The following is a 15,339-nucleotide window of genomic DNA, read 5'->3' as shown; positions in this document are numbered from 1 at the left end:
TCTGTACATGACTACTGGAAAAAACCATAGCTTTGACTATATGGATCTTTGTCAGCAAAATGGTGTCTCTGCTTTTTAATATGTGGACCCAAGGAATAATGATCTTGGCCTTCTCTGACCCTCCTAACTTCAATGAACTAAAGCTTGGACTCTGACAACCCCTGCTCCAATTCTATACTGAAGTCTCTCCTGCTCAAGCCTCTTCATGAATATGCATATATAACCCAAGCCTCTTCATAAATTTATGCTAACCCATAGCTTTCATGCATGCATGTTCAGTCTCTCAGTTGTGTTAGTCCCATGGCAACCCCATAGACGGTAGCCCACCAGGCTTCTCTGTCCATGGGAATATCTCTGCAAGAATACTGGAGTGGGTTGCCAGTTCCTCCTCCGGAGGATCTTCCTAACCCAGCGATGTGTTAGGGGAAGCACACTGACTGAAACTGCCCATCCTGGCCAGACATCAGAGTAACCATTTGCATGAGTTGTTTTACGACAGGAGGTCCTAATGAGGAACACGGAATTAATAAGCCATCACCAACTGGAAGAGTTCAAGAAAGGTCAAAAAGTGACACCACGTGTCCAAAACCAACCACCTCCCAGAATCCTTCTCGCTGGCATCCATCTTGGCTGAACAAGATGGAACCACCAGGAAGGACCCTGAGTCAGAATGATTGGCTAAAGACAACTCAGAAACTAATCCCATTACCATAAAACCTGAGACCATGAACCATGTGGCAGAGCAGTTCTCCTAGGTTCCCTTACCCTACTGCTCTCTGCTTGGGCACACCTTCCCAATAAAATTTCTTGCTTTGTCAGCACATGTGTCTCCTCGGACAATTCAATTTCAAGGGTTAGACAAGAGCCCAATTTTGGGCCCTGGAAGGGGTCCCCCTTCCTGGAGCAAATGGAGACTAACATCCTGACCACTTGGGGAACTCAGGGACCAGCTTGCCCACCAATGGGCCAGACTCAGCAGCCACAACTAAAACCCTTTTGTCCCTGGTCTCCTCCTGATGTGGACAAATGGCCAAAGTGTCCCGACCAGATAAGAAACAAAAGACTTTATGGACCTCTCTCCCCTTCCGTCTCTCTTTCCTCTCCTTAACCCTTCCTATTCTACCTTTTTTTTCTAGTCCCACCTTCCTGGATGCAGGAATCTGGTCAAAGTGCCTCAGCCTGAGCTGAGAATTGGAGACCAATCACCTTCTCCTGGCATAGAACTTGAATTCTGCTTCTGTTCTGAATTCTGGTTCTGTTCTGGTCTGGTCTGATTTTTTGTAGGGCCAAGTTCCCTGGAGGCCCAAGGTAAAGTCCCATAACACCTGGGTATCTGCAGGTAGCAGGAGAAATTTGTAAGACCATCTTTTTTGCTCTCCTCTCCCACCTCTTCTTCCCTCTTCTTTCAACCTGGCTTATTTTCATTTACTCTGTTAGTACTTGGATCTGAAGTTCTGTGTCTCTATAGGAGGTTTCCTGAGAGACTGAAATCTTGTATTTAAGGGAGTATCTGATTAGGACTGCCAGGTCTATGTGTGTGTTTTATATTCTGTGTTCTGTATTGTGATTTGTGATGGCCATTTTGCTTTGTGTGGCCACCATTTGATTTAAACCTGGCACCATTTTGCTAGAACTTGATTTTCTTTCCCTGTGCCTTGAGACCTGGGCCCTCAGTAAACACTTATTTAGGTCATCTTTAACTCTTGAAACTGAGGAAAAATGGGAAGAAGTCTTCAAAAATTTTATTTGTTCTAACTTTTATTTATAAGCTAATGAATTTTATATTGTAGGATGGCAGAGTAGAAGAATGTATGCTCATCTTCTCCTGTAAGAACTCCAAAATTGCAACTTGCTGCTGAACAACCATCTACAGGAGAATGTTGGATCCCACAAAAAAAAGATACCCCACATCCAAGGGCAAAGAAGAAGCCTGAACAAGATGGTAGGAGGGGCAAGATTGCCTTTAGAATCAAACCCCATACCCGCCAGAGACACTCGGAGGGCTCAAACAAAACCTTGTGTACACCAGGACCCAGAGACCCCACAAGAGTCTGAGCCAGGCCTGCCTTTGAGTGTTTGAATGTCTCCTGTGGAGGCATGGATCAGCAGTGGCCACATGTGGATAGGGGCTCTGCCTTCATCAGACCTGGGAAGCACTATGTGTGGCATAAATCCTCTTGGAGGAGGCCATAATTAGCTCCACCATAGAGCCACTGAGCAGACGACCCAAAAACTGGAGAACAATTATATCAAAGAAGTTCTTGCACTGTCACAAAAGTTCTGGGGCTCACAACAGATTCCCCAACCTGGGGATCTGGCAAAGGGATGGTGAACCCCCAGGGAACTTGACTTTGGAGGCCAATGGGATTTGATTACGGAACTTCCACAGGACTAGGGAAACAGACTCTTGAAGGGCACAAACAAAACCTTGTATGCACCAGAACCCAGGAGGAAGAAGCACTGACCCCACAAGAGACTGAGCCAGACTTGCCTATGAGTGTCCTGGAGTCTCCTGTGGAGTCGTGGATCGACAATGGCTTGCTGTGGGGTCAGGAGCACTGAATACCACAGTCCTGGGAGCCGTGGGGTGTGCTGGCATAAGTCTTTTTGCAGGAGGTCGCCATTACCACCATTCAGTTCATTTTAGTCTCTCAGTTGTGTCCGACTCTTTGCGACCCCATGGACTGCAGCACTCCAGGCCTCCCTGTCCATCACCAACTGCCAGAGTTTACTCAAACTCATGTCCATTGAGTTTGTGATGACATCCAAACATCTCATCCTCTGTCAACCCCTTCTCCTCCAGCCTTCAATCTTTCCCAGCATCAAGGTCTTTTCAAATGAGTCAGCTCTTCGCATCAGGTGGCCAAAGTATTGGAGTTTCAGCTTCCAGGATCAGTCCTTCCAATGAATATTCAGGACTGATTTCCTTTAGGATGGACTGGTTGGATTTCCCTGCAGTTCAATGGACTCTCAAGAGTCTTCTCCAACACCACAGTTCAAAAGCATTAATTCTTTAGTGCTCAGCTTTCTTCATAGTCCAACTCTCATATCCATACATGACTACTGGAAAAACCATAGCCTTGACTAGATGGACTTTTGTTGGCAAAGTAATGTCTCTTCTTTTTAATATGCTGTCTAGTTTGGTCATAACTTTTCCTCCAAGGAGTAAGTGTCTTTTTGTTTCATGGCTGCAGTCACCATCTTCAGTGATTTTGGAGCCCCCAAAAATAAAGTCTGCCACTATTTCCACTGTTTCTCCATCTATTTGCCATGAACCGATTGGACTGGATGCTATGATCTTTGTTTTCTGAATGTTGAGCTTTAAGCCAACTTTTTCACTCTCCTCTTTCACTTTCATCAAGAGGCTCTTTAGTTCTTCACTTTCTGCATGCATAAGCGTGGTATCATCTGCATATCTGAGATTATTGATATTTCTCCCAGCAATCTTGATTCTAGATTGACCATAGTTTGCCCTCAGGCCAAACTACAGGGAGGGAACACACAGCCCCACCCATCAGCAGAAAATTGGATTAAAGATTTACTGAGCAGGGCCCTGACCAACAGAGCTAGACCCAGATTCCCCAACAGACAGTTCCTCCCATCAGGAAGCTTTCACAATCCTCTTATTGTTATCCATCAGAGGGCAGACAGAATGAAAACCACAATCACAGAAAACTAACCAAACTAATCACATAGATCACAGCCTTGTCTAACTCAATGAAACTATGAGCCATGCCCTGTAGGGCCACCCAAGATGGACAGGTCCTGGTGGAGAGTTCTGACCAAAAGTGGTTCACTGGAGAAGGGAATGACAAACCACTTCAGTATTCTTGCCTTGAGAACCCTATGAACAGTATGAAAAGGCAAAAAGATATGACATTGAAAGATGAATTCCTCAGCTTGGTAGGTGCCCAATATGCTACTGGAGAAGAGTGGAGAAATAGCTCCAGAAAGAATGAAGAGATGGAGCCAAAGCTAAAGCAGCATCCAGTTGTAGATGTGACTGGTAATGGAAGTAAAGTCCAATTCTGTAAAGAACAATATTGCATAGGAACCTGGAATGTTAGGTCCATGAATCAAGGTAAATTAGAAGTGGTCAAAGAGGAGATGGCAAGAATGAACACGAACATTTTAGGAAACATTGAACTACAACGGACTGGAATCAGTTCAGTTCAGTTCAGTTCAGTCGCTCAGTCATGTCCGATTCTTTGTGACCCCATGAATTGCAGCATGCCAGGCCTCCCTGTCCATCACCAACTCCCGGAGTTCACTCAGACTCATGTCCATCGAGTCAGTGATGCCATCCAGTCATCTCATCCTCTGTCGTCCCCTTCTTCTCCTGCCCCCAATCCCTCCCAGCATCAGAGTCTTCTCCAATGAGTCAACTCTTTGCATGAGGTGGCCAAAGTACTGGAGTTTCAGCTTTAGCATCATTCCTTCCAAAGAAATCCCAGGGCCAATCTCCTTCAGAATGGACTGGTTGGATCTCCTTGCAGTCCAGGGGACTCTCAAGAGTCTTCTCCAACACCACAGTTCAAAAGCATCAATTCTTCGGCGCTCAGCTTTCTTCACAGTCTAACTCTCACATCCATACATGACCACAGGAAAAACCATAGCCTTGACTAGACGGACCTTTGTTGGCAAAGTAATGTCTCTGCTTTTGAATATGCTATCTAGGTTAGTCATAACTTTCCTTCCAAGGAGTAAGTGTCTTTTAATTTCATGGCTGCAGTCACGATCTACAGTGATTTTGGAGCCCCCAAAAATAAAATCAGCCCCTGTTTCCATTGTTTCCCCATCTATTTCCCATGAAGTGATGGGACTGGATGCCATGATCTTCGTTTTCTGAATATTGAGCTTTAAGCCAACTTTTTCACTCTCCACTTTCACTTTCATCAAGAGGCTTTTTAGTTCCTCTTCACTTTCTGCCATAAGGGTGGTGTAATCTGCATATCTGGGGTTATTGATATTTCTCCCGGCAATCTTGATTCCAGCTTGTGCTTCTTCCAGCTGAGCGTTTCTCATGATGTACTCTGCATATAAGTTAAATAAGCAGGGTGACAATATACAGCCTTGACATACTCCTTTTCCTATTTGGAACCAGTCTGTTGGACTGGAACAGGCGAATTTAATTCAGATGACCATTACATCTACTACTGTGGGAAAGAATCCCTTAGAAGAAATGGAGTAGCCCTCATAGTCAACAAAAGAGTCCAAAATGCAGTACTTGGATGCAATCTCAAAAATGACAGAATGATCTCTGTTCATTTCCAAGGCAAACCATAAAATATCACAGTAATCCAAGTCTATGCCCCAACCACTAATGCCAAAGAAGCTAAAGGGTTCCATGAAAACCTACAAGACCGTCTAGAACTAATACCCAAAAAAGATGTCCTTTTAATCACAGGGGACTGGCATGTAAAAGGAAGTCAAAAGATACCTGGAGTAACAGGCAAATTTGGCCTTGGAGTACAAAATGAAGCAGGGCAAAGGTTAACAGACTTTTACCAAGAGAATGCACCGGTCACAACAAAAACACTCTCTTCTAACAACACAAGAGAAGACTCTACACATGGACATCACCAGACGGTCAATATCAAAATCAGGTTGATTATTTTCTTTGCAGTCAAAGTTGGAGAAGCTCTATACTGTCAGCAAAAACAAGACCAGAAGTGGACTGTGGCTCAGATAATGAACTCCTTATTGCCAAATTCAGACTTAAATTGAGGAAAGTAGGTAGAACCATTAGATCATTCAGGTATGACCTAAATCAATTCTCTTATGACTATACAGTGAACGTGAAAAATAGATTCAAGGGATTAGATCTGATAGACAGAGTGCCTGAAGAACTATGGACGGAGGTTTGTAACATTGTACAGGAGGCTGTGATCAAAATTATCCCCAAGAAAAAGAAATGGAAAAAGGCAAAATGGTTGAGGAGGCTTTACAAATAGCTGAGAAAAGAAGAGAAGCAAAAGGCAAAGGAGAAAAGAAAAGATATATTCATCTGAATGCAGAATTCCAAAGAATAGCAGGAGAGATAAGAAAGCCTTCCTCAGTGATCAATGCAAAGAAATAGAGGAAAACAACAGAATAGGAATGACTAGAGATCTCTTCTAGAAAATTAGAGATACCAAGGGAACATTTCATGCAAAAATGGGCTCGATAAAGAACAGAAATGGTATGGACCTAACAGAAGGAGAAGATATTAAGAAGAGGTGGCAAGAATACACAGAAGAACTGTACAAAAAAGATCTTCACGACCCAGATAATCACAAAGGTGTGATCACTCACACTCATCTAGAGCTGGACATCCTGGAATGTGAAGTCAGATGGGCCTTAAGAAGCATCACTACGAACAAAGCTAGTGGAGGTGATGGAATTCCAGTTGAGCTATTTCAAATCCTAAAAGATGATGCTGTGAAAGTGCTGCACTCAAGATGCCAGCAAATTTGGAAAACTCAGCCACAGGACTGGAAAGGGCCAATTTTCATTCCAATCCCAAAGAAAGGTAATGCCAAAGAATGTTCAAACTACTTCACAATTGCACTCATCTCACATGCTAGTAAAGTAATGCTCAAAATTGTCCAAGCCAGGCTTCAGCAATATGTGAACTGTGAACTTCCAGATGTTCAAGCTGGTTTTAGAAAAGGCAGAGGAACCAGAGATCAAATTGCCAACATCCGCTGGATCATGGAAAAAGCAAGAGAGTTCCAGAAAAACATCTATTTCTGCTTTATTGACTATGCCAAAGCCTTTGACTGTGTGGATCACAACAAACTGTGGAAAATTCTGAAAGAGATGGAAATATCAGACCACCTCTTGAGAAACCTATATACAGGTCAGGAAGCAACAGTTAGAACTGGATATGGAACAACAGACTGGTTCCAAATAGGAAAAGGAGTTTGTCAAGGCTGTGTATTGTCACCCTGCTTATTTAACTTATATGCAGAGTACATCATGAGAAACGTTGGACTGGAGGAAGAACAAGCTGGAATCAAGATTGCTGGGAGAAATATCAATAACTTCAGCTATGCAGAGGACACCACCCTTATGGCAGAAAGTGAAGAGGAACTCAAAAGCCTCTTGATGAAAGTGAAAGTGGAGAGTGAAAAAGTTGGCTTAAAGCTCAACAGTCAGAAAACGAAGATCATGGCATCCAGTCCCATCACTTCATGGGAAATAGATGGGGAAACAGTGGAAACAGTGGCTGACTTTATTTTTCTAGGCTCCAAAATCACTGTGGATATGATTGCAGCCATGAAATTAAAAGACACTTACTCCTTGGAAGGAAAGTTATGACCAACCTAGACAGCATATTCAAAAGTAGAGATGTTACTTTGCCAACAAAGATCCGTCTAGTCAAGGCTATGGTTTTTCCAGTGGTCATGTATGGATGTGAGAGTTGGATTATAAAGAAAGCTCAGCGCCGAAGAATTGATGCTTTTGAACTGTGGTGTTGGAGAAGACTCTTGAGAGTCCCTTGGACTGCAAGGAGATCCAGCCAGTCCATCCTAAAGGAGATCAGTCCTGGGTGTTCATTGGAGGGACTGATGTTGAAGCTGAAACTCCAATACTTTGGCCACCTGATGCGGAGAGCTCATTTGAAAAGACCCTGATGCTGGGAAAGATTAAGGGCCGGAGGAGAGGGGAACAACAGAGGATGATATGATTGGATGGCATCACTGACACAATGGACATGGGTGTGGGTGGGCTCCGGGAGTTGGTGATGGACAGGGAGGACTGGAGTGCTGCGGTTTATGGGGTCAGAAAGAGTCTGACACGACTGAGGGACTGAACTGAACTAATAATTTATAAACAAATTAAAACAATTATATTTTCTCTCTGACTCCTCCAGAGACTGAAAACTCTTAGGTTTCCAGTTACTTTATCAGATGAGTTAGGAAGGTTATCTCATTAACAGGTACAGAATCTCAAGGAATTTTTGAGACCTTGAAAAGGGAAGAATTCACTTAGATTTGTTAGGCGAAATCTGTGATAAGCCTTTGGTGTGACTTTCCCAGCCCTGTTTTATTTTAAAAGTTCAGTCTGAGATTAAAGTTTCAGCAAAGCAAAAAGTCTATGATCGATTATGGTTATATAAATCATCAGGCCAAATTTATTGACAGCAAACCTGTTTTGAAAACAAATTAGCCTTAATTTGGTTATATTTGATAAAAATGAGGGTAATTTTAGGGAGAAAAAGATGTTTCAATAAATATCAAATCCCAGTCTGTTAATGGAGGTCTGTATCTAGTCAGACTCACTTTCTGGATAGTTCTTTGCTGTTGTGGGATATTAATGTAACATCTAATTGAATTCTTAAAGAACACCCTAAGTTTGTTTCTGAAGCTTATCTCAGTAGTCTACCTTTGGATGAAGATCAGATGCCTCATGACCTGCAACCAGGACTGGCAAAAGACACAATTTAAGGGACTGTCTCCACCTTGGATGAAAGGATCTTTTTGTCAGGTATTCTTAACTAGCTCATGCATACTGAAATTGAAGGGAAATTGACTCTTGGATTAATTCCCATTTCCAAAGGCCCCTACACTGGACTGGTCTATAGAGAGGACAGCTGACTTGATCTCACCTTAAAATGACACTCAAACAGAGGGGAATCTACACTACACCAGGACAAGAAGAAGACAACATCAGAGACTGATAGCTTGCCCAAGATGCTGGACCTGATTCGTATGATCATATGATCATTTATAATGTTTTCTTGACTTCTTATGTTGCAGGAAGGAGGACTGCTTCCAGGGCCCAAAAGTGGGCTCTTGCCTAACACTCAGAAATGAATTATCTGAGGAGACACATAAGCAAGAGATTTTACTGGGAAGGGGCGCCCAGGCGGAAAGCAGTAAAGAGTAAGAGAATCCAGGGGAACTTCTTTGCCACATGGCTTGCAGTCTTGGGTTTTATGGTGATGGAATTAGTTTCTGGATTGTCTTTAGCCAATCCTTCTGACTCAGAGTCTTTCCTGGTGGTACATGCCTTGTTCAGCCAAGATGAATGCCAGCAAGAAGGATTCTGCAAGGTGGTTAGACACATGGTATCAATTTTGAACCTTTCCTAAACTCTCCTAGTTGGTGGTGGCGTATTAGTTTCGTGTTCCTTACCAGGACCTCCAGTCATAAAACAACTCATGCAAATGGTTACTATGGTGCCTGGCCAGGTAACTGGAATGGATTGAGGGTGTCATGTGACAGACCTTCTGATAAGCCCTTCACATGCTTTTATTCACTTAATTGATACAAAGTAGGGATTAAGCCCATTATACAGATGGAGAAACTGAGGCTCTGATGAGTAACTAGCCCAGGATCATCCAACTCTGAAATGTCTGCCAAAGGTCCAGAGCCTTCTGTAACTATGAGTGTCCATTTCTCCTCCACTTCTTTGCCCTTCTGGCACCTCCTCCTTCCTTCTTTTGTCCTGGCCATGACCTTCACAGCTCACTGTCTTCCAGTCCACATGCCTGGCTGCTGGGCAGGCAGGAATCAGCCATATCCAGGCTGTGCTCTGACGGGGGTACCACATGCTCTGACTCTAATCCATGAATAAGCTCATGGATTAGAGTGGAGGAGGGGCTACTGGTAGACTCAGGCAAACCTGATGATTTCCAGGTGGGGGAACTGAGGCCCAGAGAGGGCACATACCTTACCCAGGGTCACACAGCACAAACCCCCATGCCTCTCCTTCCCCAAGTCCTCCCTTGTGCCATCAAATGGATCCAAAGTTGTCATTTAACTTTAGGTGGAATCAAGGGTGACTTTGAGGATGTTGGTGGGAGAGCAACTGGGGAACAGGCGGCATGACACCCCCAGCTTCCCTCATGCTAGTGCCCCTTCCCCACCCAGGCAGTGCCCACTGGGAGGCCAGCAGGCTCCAGGACTCCACTGGCAATTGGGGCTCAAGGAGCTTTGTGAGTCCAGGGAGGTTCTCAGGGTTTGCTCTGTGTTTCTCTTTCCAGCCTCAGCTTGTCCCAGGGTTTATTATCAGCAAAGATGATAAGGCCCCTGATGTCAGGAAGCTGGCTGGGGCTCAGGGTGCTGGCCCTTCAGCCCTGGGGACCTCTCAGCAAATAGTCCTTTGGAAACAGGGTAGGTGTCTCTGAGGAGGGGGCAGGCTGCGAGGGGCCTCACTCCCCCAACACTGGACCCTGGAGGAGCCCCTGTGTGAGCAGAACTGCAGCCCTGGCTGGCGGGACTACCTTGGGCAGGTGACCTGGGCAATTCCGTGGTCTCCAGGGTCCCTGACACTCTGGCCACGTGTCCCTGTCACAGCCCTGAAACCCCTTCAGGCCCCTGTTTTCCTGTCTGAGTTCCAGTCCAGGCCCCTCCTCCATGGGGAAGATTGGCTCCATGCCTGCATCCCTTCTGGGTCAGAAGACACCCACTGGGCTGCCCCAGGGCCACTGGAACCCTGGGGTCCCCCCAGTCATTTCCACTCTGCTCCCCGCCAACCCCAGTCCCGGGAGCATCCTCAGGGCTGGCCCCTCCTAGGGGTCCTGCAGGAGTCTCCTCTTTCAGCTCCTGCCCTTAAAAGGGGTCTGATCATCCATCCATCATCACCCCCTCCCTGAGATGCCCTGAAAACCTCCACATCAGCATCAGACAGAGCATCCCTGTTCATTTCCAATCCCTTCTTCCAGCTTGGAAGCTGCTAACCCGTATCCCAGGCCAGGAGAATCCTCACAGGTAGGACTACTGCCAGACTCCCATTTGGATGGCATCTTTGGAGCTTAGGTGTCAAACATTATGTTAATTTATTCTGTGGTTTCCCCATGATGCTCCACCTTGGAGTCATGCTGGGTGGTGTCCCCTGTTCCAGTGGAGAACCACATATTAAGGCAAAATTAGGGGAGGTGATTCAGAATAGTTTCTACTTCCCATGTCATCTTGTCCCCATGGCCTTGCTCTCACCCCATGGTTCCTCCCTGTTAATCTTTGATCCCACTCCTCCGGGTGGGGCTGTGTCCCCTCAGATGGCAGCTCCTGCTAGTGATGCTGCAGGGAGGACAGGCTGGGACACGCGTGTCTTCAGGTTGCTGTGGAAGGAAGACCTGCAGCTGTGTCCTGGCTCCCAGAGCTCGAGTTTAGTCCTGGGCTCCCACCCATGGGCCCTACCGACTTGTGCGGTACAGAACAAAGTGCTCAAACCCACAGCTTTGGTACTTTTATCTGAATTTCCACTTCCTAGCCATGGTACAGGAGAAGGAAATGGCAACCCGCTCCAGTATTCTCACCTGGAGAATCCCAGGGACAGAGGAGCCTTGTGGGCTGCTTTTGTCTATGGGGTCACACAGAGTCAGACATGACTAAAGCAACTTGGCAGCAGCAGCCGCCATGGTACGAAATTAGGGATGGTACTTAAGTCCGTGAATGTTTTGTGTTTTCCTCCTCTGCAAAATGGAGTTAACTGTACAATCCAGGACCTCATTCCTGAAACATTTGGGGTCATATATCCTCCAGAATTCAGAATTTTTCAGCTTCAGTCATGAAACATGGTGAATCTACCCTGTATGATGTAACACCCCCTGGGGTCTTAAAGCACCTTACAGTCAAACCCAGTAGTGTTTCTTCAACCAAACGTTTAAACATTCACACTAAGTGAAATAAAGATCAGAAACTGTCTCATGTCTGTTGAGGTAAAATTTTATTTCCAAATGAATTACTTTAATTTAATATATTTATTCAAGATTCCAATTTGGAACAAAATCCATGACATTAAAGGCCAAATGAATTTTTTTTTTAATTCTTTTTGAATTTTCAGAGACATGAAAATTGAATAATGTAGATAAGGACCATCCTACCCTGTGTTTCTGCAGATAATGTCATGTACCACAAAGTAATAATTTAAAAAAATATATTCATGGTTTAATACCAGACCTAACCCAGCTGTGAGGTTTGGGATAAGATAAGTCTCCTGACAAGGCCAAGGGTGATGGGTGGGGAGAATCATTCTGAAGCGGTTGTGCTGTTACCCAGGTGTCTGAGCCACTGGTTCTAACTCCACAGATCCTGAGCTTCAGCGGTCACAGGACTCTGAGTCTTTTCCAGGCATCTGACTTAATCCCCCTCCAGAGCTGGATCTTTCTCTGATGGGTCCTCAGGGAAGACCACTGCCATATTGGTGACAGAGACTGATCTGACTTCGTGATCACCATGTGCTCATCCTCAAGCCTGCTTTCTGCAATCCTCCTGGGCTACTTCCTCCGCCTGTTGCAGCTGCTCTCCACCTGCCTGGCCTTCTCCCTTGTGGCCAGCGTGGGCACTTGGATGGGGGCCGTGAGTAACTGGTCTGTATTCATCCGGTGCTTCTGCTTTCTCGTGACCCTCATCATCCTCATAATCGAGTTCTGTGGGCTCCAGTCCCGCTTCCCCTTCTCCTGGTACAACTTTCTCATCACCTATGCCTGTTATGCTGCCCTTCTCTGCATCTCGGCCTCCATCGTTTACCCCATCACTTACATCTGGTTCTTCCCCCATGGCCGCTCCCAGGATCATGCCATCGCCGCCACTGCATTCTCCTGCATTGCTTCTGTGGCTTATGCCAGCGAAGTGGCCTGGGCTCGTACCTGGGTCTGGCTCGGCGTGATCACCGGCTACATGGTCACTGTGCCAGGACTGCTCAAGGGGCTGGAGACTTTTGTGGCTTGTATCATCTTCGCCTTTATCATTGACAGCCACCTGTACGTGCACCAGCCAGCCCTGGTGTGGTGCGTGGCCGTGTACTCCATCTGCTTCCTCCTGGCAGCCGCGGCCCTTCTACTGAACTGGTGTGACTGCAACAACAGGCTGCCCATTGCCTTTCCCACTTTTCTTTTGGGGCTGACCCTGCTCTCCGTCCTCCTCTACACCAGTGCTCTGGTCCTCTGGCCTCTCTACCAGTTTGACGAGCAGTTTGGTGGCCAGCCCGAGCGGTCGAGCTGCAATGATGGGCTCATCTACTCTGTTTGTACCTGGGACCAACAACTAGCTGTGGCTGTCCTGACAGCCATCAACCTGCTGATTTATGTGGTCGACTTGGTGTTCTTGGCCCACATGGTTTTTTCAAGGACCGAAGATCAGCTCAGGGGCTCCAAGTTCCCTCTTCTTTACAAGTCATGATGTCCTCTTCCTGGATCCTTATTTAGGGACCCCCCTCAGGTTTGGCTGCCTCTTTTCAGATGTCCAATGGTGAGGGACAAGTGTTGATTAAAAGAAAAATAGCTTTATTGAGGAAGCTGCTAATCCTGGGGAGAATGTGAAGTCATGTCCCAAAGAATCCACTCCTAACTCCCCAGATTTTCCTCATAGTTTATATAAAGAAAAGAGGAAGAGTATAAGCTAGGGGGGCTTTCCAGGTGGTGCTAGTGGTAAAGAACCTGCCTGCCAATGCAGGAGGTATAAGAGACGCAGGTTCGATCCCTGTATCAGGAAGATCCCCTGCAGGAGGGCATGGCAACCTACTCCAGTATTCTCACAGTGCCCTGCCCCCATCCAGAGTGTGGGAAGCCCCTGGATGGCACACCTGGCCTCAGGATCTGGATTCTGTGCCTGGCTCTGCCTGGGCCCTGGGCTCATGGATGAAGCCAGGGCTGCTCCAGACACCTGCCAAGTCCAGGGTGTCAGAGGCCTTGGGGACTCATCCCTGACCCACCTCTGCCCCGGACATCAGGATGTTAGCAGGGAAGGCCTGGGTCCCATGGCACCTGCATTCAGCCCCCAGTCCCCTCTTTGTCCTGTGTCTGCAGGACAGCGTGCTGTGACATAACTCAGTGGAAGACCCCAGGGCAGCCATGGAGCTCTACCGCATCTCCAGGAGAATTTGAGAGCAGTGAGGGCTACATGCCTGGTGGAGTCCAGCCCCCTCCCCAAGGACTAGAGGCCTTCATCTCTTCAGGACAAAAACTCTCTTGCTTTGGGAACGTGCATCTTTAGCAGTAACATGGCTCCATATCCTCTCTACTCCCTCGGGTCCTCCTCTTATCTCTTTCTTTTTTCTCTCTGAGCTGAGTGTCAGTGGACACCACCCAGCACTGAGACGGCAACAAAGGCTTGAGCTGGGATGGAGACAAGTGTCAATTTCCTTAACATCCTGAATCCTGTGGGTCCAAGAAGATGTCCCTGGGACTTAATTAATACCCTGCCTCCACCTCACTTTTCCAGTTGCATTTATTCCCTGGAGGGTGACATTATTTCTTGGGGGTGACACCCCCCCTCAGAGGTGCGTTCATCTCAATTTGATATTGGTGCCTCAGCATTGGGGAGCTTCCAGGCAAGGGTGCAGGAAGAGGGATGGGTGCCCCCTGCTGACCTTCAGCACCTCATCCCTCCTCTCGTTTATAAAACTAGGAAGCAAGGGTAGTGGACTTGCAAGAGTTGTGCATCTGTGGGAACGAGGTTGGAATCCTTCCTTTGGGTCCAGGAGTCGTGTCCTGGACACTGTGTGTCCTGGTCTGGCTGCAGTGCCCCACCCAGAGATCCTGCAACAGCACCCCTATTTCAGTCAGGTCAGTCCCTGTTGGAAAACCAGCCAGGAAAAAACAGAGTGTGGAGACTTTAGGTGGGGGCTGATGGACAGCATCACTCTCCTTCCACCCACCAGCCTCTCTACAAGGACATTCACAGCCAGCCTCACAGACAAGGGCCACGTGGATTGGCAGCCAGCACTGCCATCCCCAACCAGGGTGGACAGCCAGGTGCCTGAGGCCACAGGAGAGAAGGGTCTCTCTTTCCACTCAAAGCTGGATTGAGGAAGTCATCTCCATGATTTTCCAAGAAAAGCCAGAGAATGGGAACATCTGTGCCCTCAGCTCTGTTCTGGATGCAGCTCAGGCCACAGTCCGGGGGACATCAGATGGAGTCACCCTGCCTGCCAACCAGCTCTGGCTGGCTGAGAAGAGAGTCTCTGGCTACTGCCCCAGGAGACAGGGAGCCCAGGCCAGGCAGGGAACAAGGGAAGGGACTGAGACTTGGGCACCGAGGGGGCTTCTCCATCAACTGTGTGTGCTAAAGGGCTGGGGGAGGCCATGGTCACCCAGCAGGTGGGCTTGGAGGCCACTGCTTCCCCTCCCCAGACCCCTGAACCCAAAGCACCTCCCTTCCTTCTGTCTTTGGAGACAAGCCTGTGTAGGCATCTCTCAGCTCCTCCCCCAGCCTGTCCATCAAGTCTGCAGGGAACATGGAGACCATCTGCCAACCATCCTTCCCCTGACCCTTCTTCTCCTCTTGGGATATTTTTCAGGCTTGAATTTTGTTTTCTTAAAAAGTTAATTTACTTCCATGTTTCAAAATCAAGTTGTTCTAAAAAGCCGTATATTGAGCCATATAATCCCTCCTCACTCAACCCTCA

At 47.0% G+C, this 15,339-nt stretch overlaps 1 protein-coding gene across 1 annotated transcript; it reads left to right on the top strand.

Annotated features, from left to right (window-relative positions):
• Positions 1–12,167: 12,167 nt before the first annotated feature.
• LOC102408218 (myeloid-associated differentiation marker-like) lies at positions 12,168–13,112 on the top strand. Its single transcript, XM_044933004.2, has one exon. The coding sequence runs from the start codon at positions 12,168–12,170 to the stop codon at positions 13,110–13,112; it is 945 nt and encodes a 314-aa protein (XP_044788939.2).
• Positions 13,113–15,339: the final 2,227 nt, after the last annotated feature.

This window comes from Bubalus bubalis, chromosome 20 (assembly GCF_019923935.1).
Source record: "Bubalus bubalis isolate 160015118507 breed Murrah chromosome 20, NDDB_SH_1, whole genome shotgun sequence".
Taxonomy (NCBI): Eukaryota; Metazoa; Chordata; class Mammalia; order Artiodactyla; family Bovidae; genus Bubalus; species Bubalus bubalis.
The sequence above is the reverse complement of the archived record's forward strand: the minus strand, read 5'-3'. Positions and strand labels throughout refer to the sequence as shown.

Bases quoted from the DNA above. Each gene is read 5' to 3' on its own strand.
- LOC102408218 (XM_044933004.2), top strand. From the start codon at position 12,168: ATGTGCTCATCCTCAAGCCTGCTTTCTGCAATCCTCCTGGGCTACTTC.